The sequence below is a fragment of the Coregonus clupeaformis genome, chromosome 7 (genome assembly GCF_020615455.1).
Source record: "Coregonus clupeaformis isolate EN_2021a chromosome 7, ASM2061545v1, whole genome shotgun sequence".
NCBI classification, from domain to species: domain Eukaryota; kingdom Metazoa; phylum Chordata; class Actinopteri; order Salmoniformes; family Salmonidae; genus Coregonus; species Coregonus clupeaformis.
In genome coordinates this window covers 35845745-35866853 of record NC_059198.1, presented here as the reverse complement: position 1 = coordinate 35866853, position 21109 = coordinate 35845745, and the positions used below count along the sequence as shown (strand labels likewise).

General features: G+C 42.6%; 1 protein-coding gene across 3 annotated transcripts in view; it reads right to left on the bottom strand.

Annotated features, from left to right (window-relative positions):
- The window catches only part of LOC121569351 (docking protein 6-like), a 104832-nt gene that overhangs the window by 20472 nt on the left and 63251 nt on the right, over positions 1-21109 (bottom strand). For 2 of the 3 annotated variants that reach the window (XM_041880237.1, XM_041880239.1), the window contains exon 4: positions 12012-12131. The exons of the other annotated variant lie outside the window; for it this stretch is intronic. In XM_041880237.1, the coding sequence (XP_041736171.1) occupies positions 12012-12131 (120 nt within the window). The remainder of the gene's footprint in view (positions 1-12011; positions 12132-21109) is intronic. 3 annotated transcript variants of the gene reach the window in all.

Genomic DNA, 21109 nt, shown 5'->3' with positions numbered 1-21109 from the left:
CATTTTTTAATATTTTTTTTTTTCATATTTATGTTTAGTTTACATAATGCAATTTAAAAGTATGCATTAAAGTGTCTGTAATATAATAAACATGGCAAAAACAAATGTAGACATTAATAAATGCATTTTTATAGTTTCCAAAATAGTTTTTTTTTTACAACGGTGGGGGAGTTCCAAGATGGAGGCGGGGTGGCTTCAAAACAGCGCCCCGTATCAGTCATCTAGTGTATATATAAATCATTGGGTCTGACAGATGGACAGACGGACAGAAGCCATTAGTGTACTGAGAAGGCTACATACAATGTCAAAAACGGACTATATCTAACACCACAGTATCAGTTCGGATTTTGTATACTTCTGGCGAATGAGTCACTGAAATAAGTTTCTCCACTTGATCACTAGCATTTGAGTCCAAGCTGTTGTACAGCCTACTTAAATCCAGAATTAGCATTCAAAGAAGCTTGCATAAGCATGAAATCCATGTACTGAAGGGATAAAAAAAGACAGCTCCTTTCAAAATACTACACTGAACAAAAACATAAACGCAACATGTAAAGTATTGGTCCCATGTTTCATGAGCTGAAATAAAAGATCCCAGAAATGTTCCATTCGCACACAAAAAGTGTATTTCTCTCAAACGTTGTGCAGACATTTGTTTACGTCCCTGTTAGTGAGCATTTATCCTTTGCCAACATAATACATCCACCTGACAGGTGTGGCATATCAAGAAGCTGATTAAACAGCATGATCCTTACACAGGTGCACCTTGTGTTGGGGACAATAAAAGGCCACTCTAAAATGTGCAGTTTTGTCACACAACACAATGCCACAGATGGCTCAAGTTTTGAGGGAGTGTGAAATTGGCATGCTGACTGCAGGAATGTCCACCAGAGCTGTTGCCAGATAATTGCATGTTGATTTGGCAGTACGTCCAACCGGCCTCACTACCGCAGACCACGTGTAACCACGCCAGCCTAGGACCTCCACATCCGGCTTCTTTACCTGCGGGATCATCGGAGACCAGCCACCCGGACAGCTGATGGAACTGAGGAGTATTTCTGTGTTTAATAAAACTATTTTGTGGGGAAAAACTAATTCTGATTGTCTGGGCCTGGCTCCCAAGTGGGTGGGCCTATGCCCTCCCAGGCCCACCCATGGCTGTGCCCCTGCCCAGTCATGTGAAATCCATAGATTAGGGCCTAATTAATGTACACTGCTCCAAAAAATAAAGGGAACACTTAAACAACACAATGTAACTCCAAGTCAATCACACTTCTGTGAAATCAAACTGTCCACTTAGGAAGGAACACTGATTGACAATACATTTCACATGCTGTTGTGCAAATGGAATAGACAACAGGTGGAAATTATAGGCAATTAGCAAGACACCCCCAATAAAGGACTGGTTTTGCAGGTGGTGACCACAGACCACTTCTCTGGCTGATGTTTTGGTAACTTTTGAATGCTGGCGGTGCTTTCACTCTAGTGGTAGCATGAGACGGAGTCTACAACCCACACAAGTGGCTCATGTAGTGCAGCTCATCCAGGATGGCACATCAATGCGAGCTGTGGCAAGAAGGTTTGCTGTGTATGTCAGCGTAGTGTCCAGAGCATGGAGGCGCTACCAGGAGACAGGCCAGTACATCAGGAGACGTGGAGGAGGCCGTAGGAGGGCAACAACCCAGCAGCAGGACTGCTACCTCCGCCTTTGTGCAAGGAGGAGCAGGAGGAGCACTGCCAGAGCCCTGCAAAATGACCTCCAGCAGGCCACAAATGTGCATGTGTCTGCTCAAACGGTCAGAAACAGACTCCATGAGGGTGGTATGAGTGCCCGACGTCCACAGGTGGGGGTTGGGCTTACAGCCCAACACCGTGCAGGACGTTTGGCATTTGCCAGAGAACACCAAGATTGGCAAATTCGCCACTGGCGCCCTGTGCTCTTCACAGATGAAAGCAGGTTCACACTGAGCACATGTGACAGACGTGACAGAGTCTGGAGACGCCGTGGAGAACGTTCTGCTGCCTGCAACATCCTCCATGTGCTCGCCAGAGGTAGCCTGACTGCCATTAGGTACCGAGATGAGATCCTCAGACCCCTTGTGAGACCATATGCTGGTGCGGTTGGCCCTGGGTTCCTCCTAATGCAAGACAATGCTAGACCTCATATGGCTGGAGTGTGTCAGCAGTTCCTGCAAGAGGAAGGCATTGATGCTATGGACTGGCCCGCCCGTTCCCCAGACCTGAATCCAATTGAGCACATCTGGGACATCATGTCTCGCTCCATCCACCAATGCCACGTTGCACCACAGACTGTCCAGGAGTTGGTGGATGCTTTAGTCCAGGTCTGGGAGGAGATCCCTCAGGAGACCATCCGCCACCTCATCAGGAGCATGCCCAGGCGTTGTAGGGAGGTCATACAGGCACGTGGAGGCCACACACACTACTGAGCATAATTTTGACTTGTTTTAAGGACATTACATCATAGTTGGATCAGCCTGTAGTGTGGTTTTCCACTTTAATTTTGAGGGTGACTCCAAATCCAGACCTCCATGGGTAGATACATTTGATTTCCATTGATAATTTTTGTGTGATTTTGTTGTCAGCACATTCAACTATGTAAAGAAAAAAGTATTTAATAAGATTATTTCATTCATTCAGATCTAGGATGTGTTATTTTAGTGTTCCCTTTATTTTTTTGAGCAGTGTATTTAAATTGACTGATTTCCTTATATGAACTGTAACTCTGTAAAATCGTTGAAATTGTTGCATGATGCGTTTATATTTTTGTTCAGTATAACTTCATTCAAATTATGAAAAAAAGATGAAGCAGACATAAAAAGTAATACGAACATTGAAATCGAATAGTTCTTAGAGGCTCAGCGCAAATGGACGTTCTGTAACAAACTGATAAAGACTAAAGACAAAAAACTTGGTCTTAGAAATATGACATTGTCTTTATGAAGGACTCTGTTATTTTCCTTTTTCCTTGAGAGAGAGAGAGAGAGAAGAAGAAGAAGAAGAAGAAGAAGAAGAAGAAGAAGAAGAAGAAGAAGAAGAAGAAGAAGAAGAAGAAGAAGAAGAAGAAGAAGAAGAAGAAGAAGAAGAAGAAGAAGAAGAAGAAGAAGAAGAAGAAGAAGGGTGAGCATTGTGAAGGTCAGTGTCCAGTTGCTAAGGAGAGGTGAAAGTGTCTCAATAGTCTTGAAATGTTTCCTCTCCTCGTCTCCTTCGCTTCATCAAAACTGACTCAAACTGGACAGGTGGTAGCAAATCTCCCTCATTACACGTCCACCATACTGATTTCAATTGTATTCTATTTCTCTATCAGTTCAGGTGAAGAAAAGGAGACTATTAGACTATTGATATGCACCCCAATCCATTGTCATAGTTTTACAAGCCAGTCAAACAGCTCCAGGCCCCAACAGAGACCTCAGCCCCAACCACTTTAACCAGCTCTCAGAGAACTCTTCATAATCTACATTAATACTCACTAAGGATGTTTCAAAATAAGAGCCATGAGTCTGGAGTGAGGACTGAGAAAATGGTGATGTAATACGCAGCTATTTTTAGGAGCAGCAAGAATATGAACTTTGATTTAATTATCGGCCCCTTGTAGTTGGGAGATCACTAACTGAAGTCTAACTGCTGAGTGTGGAGCTGTCTACTATTGTAGTACATGTGCTAAAAAGTGTTTCGCTTTCAGATTCTGTTGTTGTTTCTTTCTTTCTCACGTTCTTTCTTAAGAATGCCCCCCCAAACACACACACACACACACACACACCATACCACTTCGATGTTATGAATATAATTAAATATTTCCCTGTCATTTTACATCGAAACTGCGAGAGGGAAGATACATGTTATTACTGTTCATTGAATCAGATGGGCTGTTCAGATACTTCACATTACAAGATGGATTCATAGGCCTCCCGAGTGGCGCAGCGGTCTAAGACACTGCATCGCAGTGCTAGAGGCGTCAGTACAGACCCGGGTTTGATCCGGGGCTGTGTCACAACCGGCCGTGATCGGGAGTCCCATAGGGCGACGCACAATTGGCCCAGTGTCGCCCGGGTTAGGGGAGGGTTTGGCCGGGGGGATGTACTTGGCTCATCGTGCTCTAGCAACTCCTTGTGGCGGGCCGGGCGCCTGCAGGCTGACCTCGGTTGTCAGTTGAACAGTGTTTCCTCCGGCACATTGGTGCTGGTTGGTGTTAAGAAGTGAGGTTTGACGGGTCACGTTTCGGAGGTCTCATATTTCGACCTTCGCCTCATGAGCCCATTGGGGAGTTGCAGTGATGAGACAAGACCAAAAAGGGGGTAACACTATACCATTCAGTGACACTCCCTCTTTACCATTCAGTTACGCTCCATCTTTATCATTCAGTTACACTCCATCTTTACCATTCAGTTACACTCCATCTTTATCATTCAGTTACACTCCATCATTACCATTCAGTTACACTCCATCTTTACTATTCAGTTACACTCCCTCTTTACCATTCAGTTACACTCCCTCTTTACCATTCAGTTACACTCCATCTTTACCATTCAGTTACACTCCATCTTTACCATTCAGTTACACTCCATCTTTACCATTCAGTTACACTCCATCTTTACCATTCAGTTACACTCCATCTTTACCATTCAGTTACACTCCATCTTTACCATTCAGTTACACTCCATCATTAGCATTCAGTTACACTCCATCTTTACCATTCAGTTACACTCCATCATTAGCATTCAGTTACACTCCATCTTTACCATTCAGTTACACTCCCTGTTTAACATTCAGTTACACTCCATCTTTACCATTCAGTTACACTCCATCTTTACCATCCAGTTACACTCCATCTTTACCATTCAGTTACACTCCATCTTTACCATTTAGTTACACTCCATCTTTACCATTCAGTTACACTCCATCATTAGCATTCAGTTACACTCCATCTTTACCATTCTGTTACACTCCATCATTAGCATTCAGTTACACTCCATCTTTACCATTCAGTTACACTCCCTGTTTAACATTCAGTTACACTCCATCTTTACCATTCAGTTACACTCCATCTTTACCATCCAGTTACACTCCATCTTTACCATTTAGTTACACTCCATCTTTACCATTCAGTTACACTCCATCTTTACCATTCAGTTACACTCCATCATTAGCATTCAGTTACACTCCATCTTTACCATTCAGTTACACTCCATCATTAGCATTCAGTTACACTCCATCTTTACCATTCAGTTACACTCCCTGTTTAACATTCAGTTACACTCCATCTTTACCATTCAGTTACACTCCCTCTTTACCATTCAGTTACACTCCATCTTTACCATTCAGTTACACTCCATCTTTACTATTCAGTTACACTCCCTGTTTAACATTCAGTTACACTCCCTCTTTACCATTCAGTTACACTCCCTCTTTACCATTCAGTTACACTCCATCTTTACCATTCAGTTACACTCCATCTTTACCATTCAGTTACACTCCATCTTTACCATTCAGTTACACTCCATCTTTACCATTCAGTTACACTCCATCTTTACCATTCAGTTACACTCCATCTTTACCATTCAGTTACACTCCATCTTTACCATTCAGTTACACTCCATCTTTACCATTCAGTTACACTCCATCTTTACCATTCAGTTACACTCCATCTTTACCATTCAGTTACACTCCATCTTTACTATTCAGTTACACTCCATCTTTACCATTCAGTTACACTCCATCTTTACCATTCAGTTACACTCCATCTTTACCATTCAGTTACACTCCATCTTTACCATTCAGTTACACACCATCTTTACCATTCAGTTACACTCCATCTTTACCATTTAGTTACACTCCATCTTTACCATTCAGTTACACTCCATCTTTACCATTCAGTTACACTCCATCATTAGCATTCAGTTACACTCCATCTTTACCATTCAGTTACACTCCATCATTAGCATTCAGTTACACTCCATCTTTACCATTCAGTTACACTCCCTGTTTAACATTCAGTTACACTCCATCTTTACCATTCAGTTACACTCCCTCTTTACCATTCAGTTACACTCCATCTTTACCATTCAGTTACACTCCATCTTTACCATTCAGTTACACTCCATCTTTACCATTCAGTTACACTCCATCTTTACCATTCAGTTACACTCCATCTTTACTATTCAGTTACACTCCATCTTTACCATTCAGTTACACTCCATCTTTACCATTCAGTTACACTCCATCTTTACCATTCAGTTACACTCCATCTTTACCATTCAGTTACACACCATCTTTACCATTCAGTTACACTCCATCTTTACCATTCAGTTACACTCCATCTTTACCATTCAGTTACACTCCATCTTTACCATTCAGTTACACTCCATCTTTACCATTTAGTTACACTCCATCTTTACCATTCAGTTACACTCCATCTTTACCATTCAGTTACACTCCATCATTAGCATTCAGTTACACTCCATCTTTACCATTCTGTTACACTCCATCATTAGCATTCAGTTACACTCCATCTTTACCATTCAGTTACACTCCCTGTTTAACATTCAGTTACACTCCATCTTTACCATTCAGTTACACTCCATCTTTACCATCCAGTTACACTCCATCTTTACCATTTAGTTACACTCCATCTTTACCATTCAGTTACACTCCATCTTTACCATTCAGTTACACTCCATCATTAGCATTCAGTTACACTCCATCTTTACCATTCAGTTACACTCCATCATTAGCATTCAGTTACACTCCATCTTTACCATTCAGTTACACTCCCTGTTTAACATTCAGTTACACTCCATCTTTACCATTCAGTTACACTCCCTCTTTACCATTCAGTTACACTCCATCTTTACCATTCAGTTACACTCCATCTTTACTATTCAGTTACACTCCCTGTTTAACATTCAGTTACACTCCATCTTTACCATTCAGTTACACTCCATCTTTACTATTCAGTTACACTCCATCTTTACCATTCAGTTACACTCCATCTTTACCATTCAGTTACACTCCATCTTTACCATTCAGTTACACTCCATCTTTACCATTCAGTTACACACCATCTTTACCATTCAGTTACACTCCATCTTTACCATTTAGTTACACTCCATCTTTACCATTCAGTTACACTCCATCTTTACCATTCAGTTACACTCCATCATTAGCATTCAGTTACACTCCATCTTTACCATTCAGTTACACTCCATCATTAGCATTCAGTTACACTCCATCTTTACCATTCAGTTACACTCCCTGTTTAACATTCAGTTACACTCCATCTTTACCATTCAGTTACACTCCCTCTTTACCATTCAGTTACACTCCATCTTTACCATTCAGTTACACTCCATCTTTACCATTCAGTTACACTCCATCTTTACCATTCAGTTACACTCCATCTTTACCATTCAGTTACACTCCATCTTTACTATTCAGTTACACTCCATCTTTACCATTCAGTTACACTCCATCTTTACCATTCAGTTACACTCCATCTTTACCATTCAGTTACACTCCATCTTTACCATTCAGTTACACACCATCTTTACCATTCAGTTACACTCCATCTTTACCATTCAGTTACACTCCATCTTTACCATTCAGTTACACTCCATCTTTACCATTCAGTTACACTCCATCTTTACCATTTAGTTACACTCCATCTTTACCATTCAGTTACACTCCATCTTTACCATTCAGTTACACTCCATCATTAGCATTCAGTTACACTCCATCTTTACCATTCAGTTACACTCCATCATTAGCATTCAGTTACACTCCATCTTTACCATTCAGTTACACTCCCTGTTTAACATTCAGTTACACTCCATCTTTACCATTCAGTTACACTCCATCTTTACCATCCAGTTACACTCCATCTTTACCATTCAGTTACACTCCATCTTTACCATTTAGTTACACTCCATCTTTACCATTCAGTTACACTCCATCATTAGCATTCAGTTACACTCCATCTTTACCATTCTGTTACACTCCATCATTAGCATTCAGTTACACTCCATCTTTACCATTCAGTTACACTCCCTGTTTAACATTCAGTTACACTCCATCTTTACCATTCAGTTACACTCCATCTTTACCATCCAGTTACACTCCATCTTTACCATTTAGTTACACTCCATCTTTACCATTCAGTTACACTCCATCTTTACCATTCAGTTACACTCCATCATTAGCATTCAGTTACACTCCATCTTTACCATTCAGTTACACTCCATCATTAGCATTCAGTTACACTCCATCTTTACCATTCAGTTACACTCCCTGTTTAACATTCAGTTACACTCCATCTTTACCATTCAGTTACACTCCCTCTTTACCATTCAGTTACACTCCATCTTTACCATTCAGTTACACTCCATCTTTACTATTCAGTTACACTCCCTGTTTAACATTCAGTTACACTCCCTCTTTACCATTCAGTTACACTCCCTCTTTACCATTCAGTTACACTCCATCTTTACCATTCAGTTACACTCCATCTTTACCATTCAGTTACACTCCATCTTTACCATTCAGTTACACTCCATCTTTACCATTCAGTTACACTCCATCTTTACCATTCAGTTACACTCCATCTTTACCATTCAGTTACACTCCATCTTTACCATTCAGTTACACTCCATCTTTACCATTCAGTTACACTCCATCTTTACCATTCAGTTACACTCCATCTTTACCATTCAGTTACACTCCATCTTTACTATTCAGTTACACTCCATCTTTACCATTCAGTTACACTCCATCTTTACCATTCAGTTACACTCCATCTTTACCATTCAGTTACACTCCATCTTTACCATTCAGTTACACACCATCTTTACCATTCAGTTACACTCCATCTTTACCATTTAGTTACACTCCATCTTTACCATTCAGTTACACTCCATCTTTACCATTCAGTTACACTCCATCATTAGCATTCAGTTACACTCCATCTTTACCATTCAGTTACACTCCATCATTAGCATTCAGTTACACTCCATCTTTACCATTCAGTTACACTCCCTGTTTAACATTCAGTTACACTCCATCTTTACCATTCAGTTACACTCCCTCTTTACCATTCAGTTACACTCCATCTTTACCATTCAGTTACACTCCATCTTTACCATTCAGTTACACTCCATCTTTACCATTCAGTTACACTCCATCTTTACCATTCAGTTACACTCCATCTTTACTATTCAGTTACACTCCATCTTTACCATTCAGTTACACTCCATCTTTACCATTCAGTTACACTCCATCTTTACCATTCAGTTACACTCCATCTTTACCATTCAGTTACACACCATCTTTACCATTCAGTTACACTCCATCTTTACCATTCAGTTACACTCCATCTTTACCATTCAGTTACACTCCATCTTTACCATTCAGTTACACTCCATCTTTACCATTTAGTTACACTCCATCTTTACCATTCAGTTACACTCCATCTTTACCATTCAGTTACACTCCATCATTAGCATTCAGTTACACTCCATCTTTACCATTCTGTTACACTCCATCATTAGCATTCAGTTACACTCCATCTTTACCATTCAGTTACACTCCCTGTTTAACATTCAGTTACACTCCATCTTTACCATTCAGTTACACTCCATCTTTACCATCCAGTTACACTCCATCTTTACCATTTAGTTACACTCCATCTTTACCATTCAGTTACACTCCATCTTTACCATTCAGTTACACTCCATCATTAGCATTCAGTTACACTCCATCTTTACCATTCAGTTACACTCCATCATTAGCATTCAGTTACACTCCATCTTTACCATTCAGTTACACTCCCCTGTTTAACATTCAGTTACACTCCATCTTTACCATTCAGTTACACTCCCTCTTTACCATTCAGTTACACTCCATCTTTACCATTCAGTTACACTCCATCTTTACTATTCAGTTACACTCCCTGTTTAACATTCAGTTACACTCCCTCTTTACCATTCAGTTACACTCCCTCTTTACCATTCAGTTACACTCCATCTTTACCATTCAGTTACACTCCATCTTTACCATTCAGTTACACTCCATCTTTACCATTCAGTTACACTCCATCTTTACCATTCAGTTACACTCCATCTTTACCATTCAGTTACACTCCATCTTTACCATTCAGTTACACTCCATCTTTACCATTCAGTTACACTCCATCTTTACCATTCAGTTACACTCCATCTTTACCATTCAGTTACACTCCATGTTTACCATTCAGTTACACTCCATCTTTACTATTCAGTTACACTCCATCTTTACCATTCAGTTACACTCCATCTTTACCATTCAGTTACACTCCATCTTTACCATTCAGTTACACTCCATCTTTACCATTCAGTTACACACCATCTTTACCATTCAGTTACACTCCATCTTTACCATTTAGTTACACTCCATCTTTACCATTCAGTTACACTCCATCTTTACCATTCAGTTACACTCCATCATTAGCATTCAGTTACACTCCATCTTTACCATTCAGTTACACTCCATCATTAGCATTCAGTTACACTCCATCTTTACCATTCAGTTACACTCCCTGTTTAACATTCAGTTACACTCCATCTTTACCATTCAGTTACACTCCCTCTTTACCATTCAGTTACACTCCATCTTTACCATTCAGTTACACTCCATCTTTACCATTCAGTTACACTCCATCTTTACCATTCAGTTACACTCCATCTTTACCATTCAGTTACACTCCATCTTTACTATTCAGTTACACTCCATCTTTACCATTCAGTTACACTCCATCTTTACCATTCAGTTACACTCCATCTTTACCATTCAGTTACACTCCATCTTTACCATTCAGTTACACACCATCTTTACCATTCAGTTACACTCCATCTTTACCATTCAGTTACACTCCATCTTTACCATTCAGTTACACTCCATCTTTACCATTCAGTTACACTCCATCATTAGCATTCAGTTACACTCCATCTTTACCATTCAGTTACACTCCATCATTAGCATTCAGTTACACTCCATCTTTACCATTCAGTTACACTCCCTGTTTAACATTCAGTTACACTCCCTCTTTACCATTCAGTTACACTCCATCTTTACCATTAAGTTACACACCATCTTTACCATTCAGTTACACTCCATCTTTACCATTCAGTTACACTCCATCTTTACCATTCAGAACTGTTTTTTTATTATTTTATTTCCAAAGTCTACAAATTACAAACACACACACACACACACACACACACACACACACACACACACACACACACACACACACACACACACACACACACACACACACACACACACACACACACACACACACACACACACACACACACACACACACACACACACACACACACACACACACACACACACATACACACACACACACACACACACACTGCAATCATTTCCAAAGCTAGTCTATGTATTATTTGTAATAACAGCTATACCTTCCCTCTTTTTTTATTAACATCCTTTTCTATTTTCTATTTCCTGGATGTGATGTCACATGGCCTCATCCCCAGCATCTATAATCTCATCCATCTCTGTGACAAGCTTCATTATGAGGGGATCCAGTGATGCACAGCACCTCTCATTAGGCTAGGAACACACACACACACACACACACACACACACACACACACACACACACTCAAAAGCACGTACACACACGTACACAACACACACACATGCATCAATTCACACACACACACACACACACACACAGACCTCTGTTGCACTAACACTTTTGGGCCAGTAATGAAACTGCCTACAAGTGCTGTGCTGGTTGGGGGGAGAGATCGACCCAAAATGGCCTCTATTGGCAGGGACTAATAGTAGACTCACCGTTCCCCTCTCACAAACCTCTAAGGACTCAGTTGCACTAACACATAAAGGCCGGTATTGTAACTGCTAACCAGTTCGGTGCAACATTGACCCACAATAGCCTACATGAGCTAGGGTTCTAAATGGGGACTCACCGCTCTGCTCCTGCTGCACCCCCGCTGCTAACAGGTCTGGTTCTCCCAGGCTGATGTCATTCAGACAGCTTCCTAGACACTCCACACACAGCAGCTTACACCACTCTTCTGCATCCAGCTCTACAAAGAGTTAAAGCAAGAGTTAAACACACACACACACACACAGTTTACACTACTCCTCTGTATCCAGATTACACAAAGTTAGAAAAGTACACACACACACACACACACACACACACACACATAGATGAATCATATAGCACTTGGGACAAAAAAAGCCCTCGGACGTGACTACCGGTAATGGTAACGGTAACTGGGGGAAAATATATCTGATCGATTCCCTGCTGATGAAAAGAGGCAAGCAGTTCATGAAAACAAAACACTAGATGAATGGTGAATGTCCTCTCTCATCTCTCTCTCCCCTCTCCTCCCTCCCTCCCCCTAACCCTCTCTCTCTCCTCACTCTCTCCTCACTCCACCTAACCATCTCTCTCTCCCCTCTCCTCCCTCCCTCCCCCTAACCCTCTCTCTCTCCCCTCGCTCTCCTCACTCCACCTAACCCTCTCTCTCTCCCCTCTCCTCCCTCCCTCCCCCTAACCCTCTCTCTCTCCCCTCTCTCTCCTCACTCCACCTAACCCTCTCTCTCTCCCCTCTCTCTCCTCACTCCACCTAACCCTCTCTCTCTCCCCTCTCCCCTCTCTCCTCCCTCCACCTAATCCTCTCTCTCTCCCCTCTCTCACTCTCACTCTCCCTCCCCCTAACCCTCTCTCTTCCCTCTCTCTCTCCCCTCTCCTCCCTCCCTCCCCCTAACCCTCTCTCTCTCTCCCCTCTCTCTCCCCTCTCTTCCCTCTCTCCCACTAACCCTCTCTCTCTCCCCTCTCTTCCCTCTCTCCCCTAACCCTCTCTCTTCCCTCTCTCTCCTCCCTCCCTCCCTCCCCCTAACCCTCTCTCTCTTCCCTCTCTCTCTTCCCTCTCTCCCCCTAACCCTCCTCTCCCCTCTCTTCCTCCCTCCCCATAACCCTCTCACTCTCACTCTCCCCTCTCTCCCCTCTCTTCCCTCTCTCCCCCTAACCCTCTCTCTCTTCCCTTATCTCTCCTCCCTCCCTCCCTCCCCCTAACCCTCTCTCTCTTCCCTCTCTCTCCTCCCTCCCTCCCCCAAACCTCTCTCTCTCCCCTCTCTCGCTCCCCTCTCTTCCCTCTCTCCCTCTAACCTTCTCTCTCCCCTCTCTTCCCTCTCTCCCCCTAACCTTCTCTCTCCCCTCTCTCCCTCTCTCCCCCCTAACCCTCTCTCTCTTCTCTCTCTCCCCTCCTCCCTCTCTCCCCCTAACCCTCTCTCTCTTCTCTCTCTCCCCTCCTCCCTCTCTCCCCCTAACCTTCTCTCTCCCCTCTCTTCCCTCTCTCCCCCTAACCCTCTCTCTCTTCTCTCTCTCCCCTCCTCCCCTCTCCCCTATACAGTAAAATAAATCTGGTCTAAAGTACTTGACCACGAGATCCCAGATTTAACCATCCATCACTTTTTTCTTTGTTCCAAGCTATATCACACAATATTTTAGATACAGGCAGTTTTTAAAGGAAAAACTTTTTGCTATGAAAAATTGAGTATTGTGATATGGTGACAACCCTAATCTGTACTGTCCTTCTAAAGCACATCCAGTAAAGATCTGGGATCAGGCCATAAAGTATTTTTTTCATGGATAGGTTTGATCAACTTACACGTAAATGTAAATGTAAATCAACAAGCGGAGCAAAGGGGGATCGACTGATGTTCTCAACACCAGAACATCAATAGCCTATTATCAAAATAGGGTGACATAATTAATTGGTGCGACGTCTGGGTGTAACAAACAATTAACAGGATGGGGAAATTGTGAGATGCATCACAAAATTAATTATCTCAACGTATTTCTCTCTCACTGACACAGGCACTCACACTCACACACACAAACACATACAGTGCCTTCGGAAAGTATTCAGACCCCTTGACTTTTTCCACATCGTGTTACGTTACAGCCTTATTCTAAAATGGATTCAATAAATAAAAAATCCTCATCAATACACACAATACCCCATAATGACAAAATGAAAACAGGTTTTTAGAAATGTTTGCAAATGTATTAAAAATAAAAAACAGAAATACCTTATTTACATGAGTATTTAGACCCTTTGCTATGAGACACGAAACTGAGCTCAGGTGCATCCTGTTTCCATTGATCATCCTTGAGATGTTTCTACAACTTGATTGGAGTCCACCTGTCGTAAATTCAATTGATTGGACATGATTTGGAAAGACTCACCTGTCTATATAAAGGTCCCACAGTTGACAGTGCATGTCAGAGCAAAAACCAAGCCATGAGGTCGAAGGAATTGTCCGTAGAGCTCCGAGACAGGATTGTGTCAAGGCACAGATTTTGGGAAATGTACCAAAAAATTTCTGCATCATTGAAGGTCCCCAAGAACACAGTGGCCTCCATAATTCTTAAATGGAAGAAGTTTGGAACCACCAAGACTCTTCCTAGAGCTGGCCACCCGGCCAAACTGAGCAATCGGAGGAGAAGGGCCTTGGTCAGGGAGGTGACCAAGAACTCGATGGTCACTCTGACAGCGCTCCAGATTTCCTTTGTGGAGATGGGAGAACCTTCCAGAAGGACAACCATCTCTGCAGCACTCCACCAATCAGGCCTTTATGGTAGAGTGGCCAGACGGAAGCCACTACTCAGTAAAAGGCACATGACAGCCCACTTGGAGTTTGCCAAAAGGCAGCTAAAGACTCTCAGACCATGAGAAACAAGATTTCTGGTCTGATGAAACCAAGATTGAACTCTTTGGCATGAATGCCAAGTGTCACGTCTGGAGGAAACCTGGCACCATCCCTATGGTGAAGCATGGTTGTGGCAGCATTGTGGTTCACCTTCCAACAGGACAACGACCCTAAGCACACAGCCAAGACAACGCAGGAGTGGCTTCGGGACAAGTCTCTGAATGTCCTTGAGTGGCCCAGCCAGAGCCAGAGCCTGGACTTGAACCTGATCGAACATCTCTGGAGAGACCTGAAAATAGCTTTGCAGCAACTCTCCCCATCCAACCTGACACAGCTAGAGAGGATCTGCAGAGAAGAATGGGAGAAACTCCCCAAAAACAGGTGTGCCAAGCTTGTAGTGTCATACCCAAGAATACTCAAGTCTGTAATCGCTGACAAAGGTGCTTCAACAAAGTACTGAGTAAAGGGTCTGAACACTTATGTAAATGAGATATTTCAGTTTTTTAAATTTGTTTAATTGACCTGACTGACCCTCTATATACAGTAGCTGCTGACCCTGGAACGGACCCTGTATATAGCTGCATACCCTAGAACTGTCCCTGTATATAGCTACTGACCCTGGAACTGACCCTGTATATAGCTGCTGACCCTGGATCTGTCCCTGTATATAGCTGCTGACCCTGGATCTGTCCCTGTATATAGCTACTGACCCTGGATCTGTGCCTGTATATAGCTAACTTACTGTACTTCTCGTTTTCTTCTTATTTCTTATTTGTATTTTTTGTCTGTTTTTTTCTACCTCATGTTATTTTTAGTACTACATTGATATTGATTACTACATTATTGGGTTTGGAGTTAGAAAGGCATTTCACTGTCCTTCACGTGACATTAAAACACACAAACCACACACGCTGCTGTGGGCACAAAGTCTTGAAAAGCTCAAAACTATTCAACTGTTTAATTATCCAGTAAGTGGAGGCTGATGGTTTCATGAATAACATTATCACTTCATCACATGGCAGACAGATACAGTAGACAGTTGTTGGTGAATACCAATATCTTCCTTTAAAGATGAAAAATGCTCTGTTTCCAATGTCTGTAGGACTCCAGATGGTAGAGTTTGGGTGAGAGTTACTGAGCTATGAAATGAGAGTCAGACTGAGTTGTTTATCTCCTTCTCTCTTGTCTCTGTTATCTACAGTGGGGGAAAAAAGTATTTAGTCAGCCACCAATTGTGCAAGTTCTCCCACTTAAAAAGATGAGAGAGGCCTGTAATTTTCATCATAGGTACACGTCAACTATGACAGACAAATTGAGATTTTTTTTTCCAGAAAATCACATTATAGGATTTTTAATGAATTTATTTGCAAATTATGGTGGAAAATAAGTATTTGATCACCTACAAACAAGCAAGATTTCTGGCTCTCACAAACCTGTAACTTCTTCTTTAAGAGGCTCCTCTGTCCTCCACTCATTACCTGTATTAATGGCACCTGTTTGAACTTGTTATCAGTATAAAAAACACCTGTCCACAACCTCAAACAGTCACACTCCAAACTCCACTATGGCCAAGACCAAAGAGCTGTCAAAGGACACCAGAAACAAAATTGTAGACCTGCACCAGGCTGGGAAGACTGAATCTGCAATAGGTAAGCAGCTTGGTTTGAAGAAATCAACTGTGGGAGCAATTATTAGGAAATGGAAGACATACAAGATCACTGATAATCTCCCTCGATCTGGGGCTCCACGTAAGATCTCACCCCGTGGGGTCAAAACGATCACAAGAACGGTGAGCAAAAATCCCAGAACAACACGGGGGGACCTAGTGAATGACCTGCAGAGAGCTGGGACCAAAGTAACAAAGCCTACCATCAGTAACACACTACGCCGCCAGGGACTCAAATCCTGCAGTGCCAGACGTGTCCCCCTGCTTAAGCCAGTACATGTCCAGGCCCGTCTGAAGTTTGCTAGAGTGCATTTGGATGATCCAGAAGAGGATTGGGAGAATGTCATATGGTCAGATGAAACCAAAATATAACTTTTTGGTAAAAACTCAACTTGTCGTGTTTGGAGGACAAAGAATGCTGAGTTGCATCCAAAGAACACCATACCTACTGTGAAGCATGGGGGTGGAAACATCATGCTTTGGGGCTGTTTTTCTGCAAAGGGACCAGGACGACTGATCCGTGTAAAGGAAAGAATGAATGGGGCCATGTATCGTGAGATTTTGAGTGAAAACCTCCTTCCATCAGCAAGGGCATTGAAGATGAAACGTGGCTGGGTCTTTCAGCATGACAATGATCCCAAACACACCGCCCGGGCAACGAAGGAGTGGCTTCGTAAGAAGCATTTCAAGGTCCTGGAGTGGCCTAGCCAGTCTCCAGATCTCAACCCCATAGAAAATCTTTGGAGGGAGTTGAAAGTCTGTGTTGCCCAGCGACAGCCCCAAAACATCATTGCTCTAGAGGAGATCTGCATGGAGGAAAGGGCCAAAATACCAGCAACAGTGTGTGAAAACCTTGTGAAGACTTACAGAAAACGTTTGACCTGTGACATTGCCAACAAAGGGTATATAACAAAGTATTGAGAAACTTTTGTTATTGACCGAATACTTATTTTCCACCATAATTTGCAAATAAATTCATAAAAAATCCTACAATATGATTTTCTGGATTTTTTTCTCTCATTTTGTCTGTCATAGTTGACGTGTACCTATGATGAAAATTACAGGCCTCTCTCATCTTTTTAAGTGGGAGAACTTGCACAATTGGTGGCTGACTAAATACTTTTTTTCCCCACTGTACCTGGTCTCTGTAATCACCCTGGTCTCTGTAATCACCCTGGTCTCTGTAATCACCCTGGTCTCTGTAATCTCCCTGGTCTCTGTAATCTCCCTGGTCTCTGTAATCTCCCTGGTCTCTGTAATCTCCCTGGTCTCTGTATTATCCCTGGTCTCTGTAATCACCCTGGTCTCTGTAATCTCCCTGGTCTCTGTAATCACCCAAGTCTCTGTAATTTCCCTAGTCTCTGTAATCATCCTGGTCTCTGTAATCACCCTGGTCTCTGTAATCTCCCTGGTCTCTGTAATCTCCCTGGTCTCTGTAATCTCCCTGGTCTCTGTAATCTCCCTTGTCTCTGTAATCTCCCTGGTCTCTGTAAACTCCCTGGTCTCTGTAATCTCCCTGGTCTCTGTAATCTCCCTGGTCTATGTAATCTCCCTGGTCTCTGTAATCACCCTGGTCTCTGTAATCACCCTAGTCTCTGTAATCTCCCTGGTCTCTGTAATCTCCCTGGTCTCTGTAATCTCCCTGGTCTCTGTAATCTCCCTGGTCTCTGTAATCTCCCAGGTCTCTGTAATCTCCCTGGTCTCTGTAATCTCCCTGGTCTCTGTAATCTCCCTGGTCTCTGTAATCTCCCTGGTCTCTGTTATCGCTCTGCTCTCTGTGTTCTCCCTGGTCTCTGCTATCTGTGTGTGTGTGTGTGTGTGTGTGTGTGTGCATGTGCGTGTGTGTTGAAAGTGGAACTGACAGCATTTTAACTACGTTGCAGACATGAAACAAACAGCCAATCAAATCAAATCAAATCAAATTGTATTGGCCACATGCGCCGAATACAACAGGTGCAGACATTACAGTGAAATGCTTACTTACAGCCCTTAACCAACAGTGCATTTATTTTAAATAAAAAAGTAAAATAAAACAACAACAAAAAAGTGTTGAGAAAAAAAGTAAAATAAAATAACAGTAGGGAGGCTATATATACAGGGGGGTACCGGTGCAGAGTCAATGTGCGGGGGCACCGGCTACTTGAGGTAGTTGAAGTAATATGTACATGTGGGTAGAGTTAAAGTGACTATGCATAAATAATTAACAGAGTAGCAGCAGCGTAAAAAGATGGGGTGGGGGGCCAGTGCAAATAGTCTGGGTAGCCATGATTAGCTGTTCAGGAGTCTTATGGCTTGGGGGTAGAAGCTGTTGAGAAGTCTTTTGGACCTAGACTTGGCACTCCGGTACTGCTTGCCGTGCGGTAGCAGAGAGAACAGTCTATGACTAGGGTGGCTGGAGTCTTTGACAATTTTGAGGGCCTTCCTCTGACACCGCCTGGTATAGAGGTCCTGGATGGCAGGAAGCTTGGCCCCAGTGATGTACTGGGCCGTACGCACTACCCTCTGTAGTGCCTTGCGGTCGGAGGCCAAGCAGTTGCCATACCAGGCGTTGATGCAACCAGTCAGGATGCTCTCGATGGTGCAGATGTAGAATTTTTTGAGGATCTGAGGACCCATGCCGAATCTTTTCAGTCTCCTGAGGTGGAATAGGCTTTGTCGTGCCCTCTTCACGACTGTCTTGGTGTGTTTGGACCATGATAGTTCGTTGGTGATGTGGACACCAAGGAACTTGAAGCTCTCAACCTGTTCCACTACAGCCCCGTCGATGAGAGTGGGGGCGTGCTCAGTCCTCTTTTTTTTCCTGTAGTCCACAATCATCTCCTTTGTCTTGGTCACGTTGAGGGAGAGGTTATTATCCTGGCACCACACGGCCAGGTCTCTGACCTCCTCCCTATAGGCTGTCTCATCGTTGTCGGTGATCAGGCCTACCACTGTTGTGTCGTCGGCAAACTTAATGATGGTGTTGGAGTCGTGTCATAATATCAATCATAATATCCCAGTTTATGCTACAAAACCAACTTTATTGGTTTTAAAAATAGGTTATATTTGACTCAACATTCCATGACGTACACTAAGGCATTGTTGGCAGAATAGATGGATGCAGTTCAATGCATGATTAATATAATTCCCCAATACATTTCTTGGTAGTCCCAAATATATTGCTATCACGTTGTAAATCCCAGCTGGCCTGGTACATTGTTTGCTGCCTACATTCGGGTTCACTGTTTTAGTTTCAATGACTCAATATTTTGGACAATGTAACTAAGGCTGGGAATGTCAACACAGTCTAACTAGCAATGATCACAAGTCAGTCATAACGTGGCTAACAGGCTAGCGTATCTAGCTAAAAACACAGAGCCTAACGTTAGCTAGATAGCTAGCTGCTAGGAGGATGTCATATCATTGGAGAAGTGGGTGAGTGGATTACTTTTTCCCCTCATATTGTTTTTCGGTGGCTGTACACAGCTAGAGATGCAGGTGTCATTTGGTTAGCTAGCAAGAACTTGAATGACTGCTGTTCAGTTAGCATATCTCTTGCGTTCGCAAATTCACTCTGGCTATCTACTCCGATTTCAGAGCACTCTCGTCTGAGTGTGCCCGAACACAGAACAACTGGTGAATTTACGAACGCGCAACAACCCGCTAGATATTACCGGTGTCAGTAAACGTAGGCAAAAAAAGTAATAGTTAGTCAAGAACACTCTAGATAACATGTAAACAGCCTAGCCAGCTCTGCTACGGCGAGTAAAATGGTCTCTCATTTGTGTCTGGAAGTTGCTAGCTAACTTTAGCCAGTTAGCTTGGGTGCTTGGTTGGGACCAGAATGCATTGACAGGCAAGCTGCAGAAGGACGAGTAGGCTACAGTTCCTCATCGTTTATCAGTGCAATTTTGACGGCCAACTAGCTGAACAAGTTTGTGAAGGTTTATCTAATGTTCCTTTGTTAGATTTTAGCTCATCTTGCTCTGGCTAGCATTAGTTGTTGATCTTGTTGTTGTTGTTGATGTGCATAATTGAGAGAGAGAGAGAGAGAGAGAGAGAGAGAGAGAGCCCACCTTTTCATGGTTGTTTGATCAATAGGACTGTATAGTTCCCAAATGTAAGAGGACTCCTGTGGTGTTTGCATATTTGCAGAAATATTTTGTGGCTTTTGGCGAATGCGTTCTAATGATCTAAAGTCGTGCTGTTGCAACTGCCTGTAAACACACAGTCCAGTTCAAAGTGAGTGATGGCAGGCCTGTGTGGCAAATGGCTTGTTTGTATAAAGGCCTACTGTAGCTCTGATTGGCTATGAACGCACCAGTCTGTGTAGACTTCTGTATTGGACGAGACAGATGTTTTTATTAGTCTTTATTTACTGCAGTGTCTTATAATTGTCCAAACGCACGGCCGCTTTCCCATATTGCTATAGAATTTTCACAAATGCCTTAGTATTCGTAAATCCCAAACATTCTAAGAATGTATGAAAACGTGAAAATGACCATATCTAAGTGCTCGCTTGTCAGAAAATGTTTTAACAAGTGTAATATTCTTCCTAGGGGTGTATATGAACAGATTTGAAAATACGATTTCAGTTTGATTGCTGTTTGCCAAACCTATTGCCTGAAAGGATGGAAAATGTAGGTTTTGAAGGGTAAAGGGTATGTTACATAGACTGACCATGCCTGGGGTTGT